Genomic DNA, 6,841 nt, shown 5'->3' on the forward strand with positions numbered 1-6,841 from the left:
AATACTAAATGTAATTAGTTATTTTTTGGTGGTGGAACTACAAGTAACGTATATTTTCCATATCTTGTTACTGTTATTTTAAATATTTTCCAAATTTTCTAAAATCAACATGAATTAATTTTATAACTAACAAAAAATAAATTAAGTCTGAGTGCGATGGATCATGCCTGTAATCCCAGCACTTTGAGAGGCCAAGGTGGGAGGATTACTTGAGGTCAGAAGTTTGAGACCAGCTTGAGCAAGAGCGAGACACCCATCTCCACAAAAAAATGAAAAATTAGCCAGGCATGGTAGCATGCACCATGATACCAGCTACTCCAGAGGCTGAGGCAGAAGGATGGCTTGAGCCCAGGAATTTGAAGTTGCAGTGAGCTATGATGACACCACTGCACTCTACCCAGGGCTACAGAGTGAGATTCTGTCTCAAAAAAAATAAAAAAAAACAAGGAAAGTCTGAGAAACTGTCACAGCCAAGAGGAGCTTAAGGACACATGAGAACTAAATGTAATGTGGTATCTTGGATGAGAATGTGGAACACAAAAAAATTACATAAAAACTAAGGAAATATGAATAATGGATGGACTTTAGTTAATAATAATGTATCGATATTGGTTCATTAATTGTAAGAAATATACCATATTAATTTAAGACGTTAGTAATAGAGGAATCTGGTTTGTAGGGTAAATGGGAATTCTCTGTAGCATGTTCTCAATTTTTCTATAAATCGAAAACCATTCCAGAAAATGAAGTCTACTTAAAATCTTTAAAAGAGAGAAAAATGATGCAAAAAGTTGATCTTGGGTTGGCTAGAACAATGGCTAGAACCAGCTCAAGCTGGTCTCAAACGTCTCCTTTAACAGAAATAATGATGGAAAACCTAATACTGATTTTGGTCAGGTTAGAATTGAGGTATGATAGTATATCCAAGAGTGAAAGATATTCCCCAAACAATTAGAAAAAGGCATAGGCAACTTAAGTGATAAGATGTACTAGAAATAATGATTACAAAGAATTAAGAAACAAATAAGCAGTGAGGAAATGGAAATAGCAGGTGTAGATCTGATATTCAAGAAATCTGGCTGTGAATAGGAAGAAATAGAAAATGATAGGTCTTGATTTTTCAGTAAAATAGAAAGTGAAGTCATCTGCTAAGGGAGGGAGAATTAAAAGGGAGGGTCACAGAGAGCTGAAAAAGGTTAGGGAAACAGCTATGGAAGAATGTAAAAAAAAATGTTTTTTAAAAACAGGAAAAAAGAACTGGAGAGAAGTCATCATTTTGGCAGAAGCTAACATTAAGTTAGCTAGCTTCTGTGCTTTTTCTCTAGCAACATCCTATGGCCTAGAAGCAGAAGCCAAGAAAATAGTTGATGGGTATGAGTCAAGATAACAGAAGTGCTTCGTTAGTATAGAAGGTCAAAATGAATGAAGAAAGCAATGAGGACAGTATCAAAGTGCCTAGTCATACAGGTCTAGCTGGGCAGCATCAAAGGTAGCCAAAAGGTACTGATAGACTCAATGAAATGCAAAGGTTAAAAATGAGAGAACCTAAGGAGGGCAAAAAGCTGATTTCTGTAGGTTTGAGGCAGTGAAAAAGGTGACTGGTAAGGAGGCTAAAGTCAGTGACTGGGAGCAACTGAAGTGAAAGCAGTGTTATAGATGACATCTAGGTCTTAGTGATCCTGACGTGCAGCTGGTTTGAAAACACAAAGCAAAGTCAATGATCTCATGCTGAGGAACTATGAGACCAGAGTATTCCAAAAGTGCTGGAGACACTGAGAATGACAGCAAGAAAAACGGGAGAGAAAAAAATATGATGCAATAGACTGGGTCCTTGTGAGCAGTAGATGACGGCACTTAAGTTTTAGAGAAACTGCTATAATTGCATGGCAATACCTTCCACAAGGATTAGAGTAATAGTGGCAGATCAATGATCTGGAAGTAGTAAAGGAAAACAAAAAAGCAGTTTATTCCTTCTTCTTTTCCACATAGTCACAGGGAACAGACAATATCTCTTGGTGGCAGGGTAGGGTGAAATGTGATATCTGGATTTTCATGAAGGTAAAGAAAATGATTAAGAGTGAACAGAAGTGTACTAGACGCTAAGTAGTGCTTTCAAAGCACACATTAAAAGGTGATAGTTAAATCCTCATTATTATTGTGCTGAGTAAAAAAAAAAAAAGTTGACAGTTAAGGATCTACTAGGTAAAAAGCAGGAGGAAAGATGTACCACTTTGAAATGTGAGGTTGGGGAGAAGTAGCAGAGACCTGGGTTGCCATTAGGTATCAAAAGATAGGTGGGCTGAAGTGTAAGAAACATGGAAAGCAACAGAGCAAGAAGCACGAATGGCACATTTTAAAACAGACCGCAGACTGTGTGCACCAAGGCACAGGCACAATATTGCTTCTACAGAAGACAACACACATGCAATGAGGGCTACAGATGCAGAAACACCTTGCATTTGCACAGCATTTTACAAATTCCTTTACATATATTATCTTACTTGATCACCACTGGATAGATATTACTACTACGCACATTTTTCTAAAAGTGAGGCAATTAGGAAGGGGCAAAATCAAGATGAAAGCCTTGATTGTTTCCTACACATACACCTCACATACATAGCAGACACTTCAGCATCTCAGATAGCCCAGCTGGAAATTTTTTTCTAGCCAGAAGGAATAGTGGGTTTTATCAACTTGTCAAAGGACCTGGGAGAAATGCCACTAGACACCATCCTGTTTGCCTTCTTCCATCTGTGACCCCTAAATCCCTATCACCATCATCGGAGAAGGTAGATGAGGGTAGCGCCATCAAGGAAAAAACTTAACCTGAAAGTTATATTAGGTTCCTCTTCCCTTCACACTTCTGGACCTCACTGACCCAACAATTGAAGACGAGGGAGAGAATGGAAAAAGCAATATGTAGCAATGAAGAGATTTTCAACAAATATAGCGTCGAGAAAAAGAATGAAAACGGGGCTGGGGTAGGGCAGAAGACAGGTATAGCTAAGAGATGGGGGGAGGGGAGGAGGGCAGGAATTGGAGGGAACTGAAAGTGTAGAAGCTACCAGGGCTGAAAAATCCAAGAGATATGGGTGCTCCAACTGCTTAAGAAAAGCTACAGGCCCGTGAGGGTCCTGGAGCAGGGACCAGCATTGAAGGACCCCAGAGTTTGGGTGACCGGAAGCAGAGACCCCCAAACATAAGACCAGAAGGGGGCGCAGGAGACACCCCGTAGGAGAGAATGAATGAGGAAGGCGGTCCGGGGGGCGGGGCAAAGGAGGGGCCCCGGGATGGGCGGGGCACAGACCCCTTTCCAAGTCCGAACCCCTGCCCCGAGAGCCCAGGGAGAAGCGGCTCCGCGCCTCCCGCACTCACCGCCGGTCTCGTCTGTTACATAGGGAGTCGCCATCTTGAAAACGCAAACCACTTCCGGCGCGAGCGGGCCGGGGTCCCGCCCCCTCCCCACCGGAAGTGGAGTCCTAATCGTAGCAAGCCACCATTTTAGTCTTAAAGGGAGAGTGCACCATTTCATGGGTGGAGGTGGAGGAGAAGGAAGAGGGGAAAAGAAGCTGAAGCAGTTAATAAAATAAAGCCACGGGCTCTTTCGCTGCCACCGATACCATTATCGTGTGCCTGCTGCGTGTAAAACAGTCCTCGGGGCGCCGAGAGAAGTCCCGAGGCACAATCCCTCTCATCCCAGGCACTCGTACGTCCAGGACCTGCGCGGGAAAAGGGCGCAAGGCCCAGCTGCAAACGGGAAGGGGGGCTGACGAATGAAGAAAGAAACAATATTCAGGCCCTGGCCTGTACCCAGGTCTCAGAGCGTCTTGGTGACATGGGGCAGGCAAATTCCAGGAACTCACTAGGGCGCACAAATGTTGCTGGTGGCGAATAGAAGGCCTCAACTAACCCTCTCTGAGAAGGTGGGGAGGTCGAATTCGCGTGCCGATTGCCCTCGGCCGCCCAACTCAACTCTCCGGACAGAGACCCTCGAGAGGGGAATGCATGGCGGAGGGCGCTGTGGGTCGGTCACCTGTCCCCGCAGCCTCGGGGTTGCCGGTAGCTTCCATGGCCGAAGAGGCGGCGGGCCGGATTGGGTGGACGGCCCTGGGCTGGCTCTGTCTCTGGGCGGCGCCGGGGATTTGGCAGCGAAGTGACGAGGGCCCAGATCACTTCTTGCCCCGGCCTTCTACACGGGGATCCTCCTCGGGCTGGGCCGTAGGGTCAAAGGGCAGGGTGAAGGCTTCTGGGCGGGTCTACTTAGTATTATAATTAACCTCGTCCAACCGCTGGGGATCTAAAGCGGGGCCACTTGCCAATAATTCGGGCCTGTGTGGTCACTCCCTTTGTAGGCCTGCCCTGCCCCGTGCCTCCCTATTCTTCAAACGAGCCCAAATGTTCTTCCTCCCCCGTTCCTTTCACCAACTGTTGTTCATTCTGGGCTAAGTCCTGTTAAACTTGTTTCCCCTACAGCCTGGGAGGGGCTGGCAGCAGGTTCCTCTCCTCAGGTGTTGGCTCTGCCCTCCTCCACCCCCATACGGTTTTTTCCTTTTGGGCCCTTTTACCTTCCTCCATATCTCCCACTTTGGCTTAGGTTAATGTCTATCAATACCCCTGGAACCAGGAAGGAGGTATTAGTGACTATCTCCAATACTAGGCAGCAAGCCCCATTTTAAAAAATAAAAAAAGACCTAGAATAATGGCTGACTAGGACCATTACAAAACAAATTAGGCTCTGAAGTTTTCTGGGGGCCACAGCTTGCCTTCTTTCCCATTCTCCATCTCCTTGACTTCCACCAGAGGACCAATACAGGTGGTCTCAACAAAAAACTAATTTAAAAACTATTTGCAAGTACACGCCTGTAATCCTAGCTCTCTGGGAGGCCGAGGGGGGCGGATTGTTTGAGCTCAGGAGTTCGAAACCAGCCTGAGCAAGAGCGAGACCCCGTCTCTACTAAAAATAGAAAGAAATTAATTGAACAACTAAAAATATATAGAAAAAATTAGCCTGGCATGGTGGCACATGCCTGTAGTCCCAGCTACTCGGGAGGCTGAGGCAGGAGGATGGCTTGAGCCCAGGAGTTTGAGGTTGCTGTGAGCTAGGTTGACACCAGGGCACTCACTCTAGCCCCGGCAAAAGAGTGAGACTCTGTCTTAAAAAAAAAAAAAAAACTATTTGCATACAATACACAGTTTTTGCAAGTGTTCTGACACTGCCATCCTTAACCCCTCCTCTTCTTTTTTTTTTTTTAACCCCTACTCTTCTTTCACCAATTGTGCTTCAGCGCTGCCAAGTCTAGCATTTTGTCCTTGGCCTTGTTACTAATGATTAGAAGTGAGAGCGTGGGATACTTTGGTCTTCACTGAACTACCTGAGGAGTGGTTTCTGCAGCTTCCAGATGGGCCAATCAACAGACCTTTCTGCAGGGGGGATCCTAAAGTGGCCCCTGTTCACTACTGAACCCTAGGCCCCTCACTACACCCCCAGACATCCTGCCCCAGCTCTGGGTTTGACAGGAAGTGAAACTCAATCGTCTGTAGACCAGCCTGGGCCCCAGCCCTAGGCCCCGGATGTGGCCCCCCACCCTGAGGAGGAAGAGGGGAAAGAAGAGGCTGGGGAGAACAAGCTGTTGTTTTTTCCTTTCCCTTTGTTCATTGTGGTTTCTTTCTTTCTGATTTTGATGATATGGTTGATTAAAGAAATGAGCACCTGGAACCGTAGGCATTAGACACCTCCTCCTCAGATGTTTCTTGGTCTTTCTTCTCTCTCCCCCACCAGTAACTGACTTGGGGTATGATAGAGCACAGATCCTAAAGAAGACACAAAGAAGCCTGAGTTAAGACTGATTCCACCTTATTCCTTATTAGAGAGATAACCTCATACACCACTTTGAAGTCCTAAAAAATGTCTTTAAAAGGAGTGTCTTGCCTGGCATGGTGGCTCATACCTATAATCCCAGCATTTTGGGAGGCCAAGGTGGGAGGATTGCCTGAGGCCAGAACTTTGAGACCAGCCTGGGCAACATAGCAAGACCCCATTTCCACAAAAAAAATTTTAAAAATTAGCTGGGAGTGGTAGCTCACACCTGTAGTCCCAGCTACTCAGGAGGCTGAGGCAAGGGGATTGCTTGAGCCCAAGAGTTTGAGGTTGCAGTGAGCTATGATAAGACCACTGCACTCTAGCCCAGGCAACAGAAGAAGACTCTGTCTCAAAAAGGGGAAAAAAAAAAGGAGTGTCTTTAATTTTATGTAGGGACATATCTGAAGATGGTGGAGCAGGAAACCAAGGTTATACACAAGGTGGTATCGCTGCAAGTGTTATCTGCAAGGAAAGCTAAGTGCCTTAAATATTAATATCATTCCAGGATTTCTAGATGATTGTCAGAGGAAACTATTCTTACTTACATTGTATGTTTGTGTTTAAGGTAGCTCAGAGCAAGGAGGCTTTATACACACATCAAGCCACTCTTTGGTGCAGTCCCTAAACTGGGCTGTGTCTTTGCCTGTACTGCAGAACTCAGTACAGGATCTGATGTATAGAAAACCTTCATAAGTATTTGTTGACTACGACTAAGGAGGTCATATAGGAAGGGGAGATGAAGCTCTGCTAACAGTGAAGAAAATACTGTTAAGATGAAGGATGGGGACTGGCAGGGCCCTTGTGTTTTAAGATTGAAGGTGAGAGGGTAAGACCTGGAAGGGACACGGGAGTAGAGAGACAGACCCTCTTCAACCTCTGCCCCAGATCTCAGTTTAGATACAACAACAATACTCCTAAACCCTATTACTCAGCAGCTGTATTTCTGGTAAAAGAGGAGAAGTCTGTTCCAACAAACCT

At 45.4% G+C, this 6,841-nt stretch overlaps 1 protein-coding gene across 1 annotated transcript in view; it reads right to left on the minus strand.

Annotated features, from left to right (window-relative positions):
- The window catches only part of WIBG (within bgcn homolog (Drosophila)), a 12,769-nt gene extending 8,539 nt beyond the window's left edge, over positions 1–4,230 (minus strand). Inside the window, exon 1 of the mRNA XM_012652937.1 lies at positions 4,037–4,230. Coding sequence (XP_012508391.1) covers positions 4,037–4,073 — 37 coding nt within the window. The 5' untranslated portion in view covers positions 4,074–4,230. The remainder of the gene's footprint in view (positions 1–4,036) is intronic.
- Between the last annotated feature and the right edge of the window lie 2,611 nt (positions 4,231–6,841).

This window comes from Propithecus coquereli, unplaced genomic scaffold, assembly GCF_000956105.1.
Source record: "Propithecus coquereli isolate 6110/MARCELLA unplaced genomic scaffold, Pcoq_1.0 Scaffold111, whole genome shotgun sequence".
Lineage (NCBI taxonomy): Eukaryota > Metazoa > Chordata > Mammalia > Primates > Indriidae > Propithecus > Propithecus coquereli.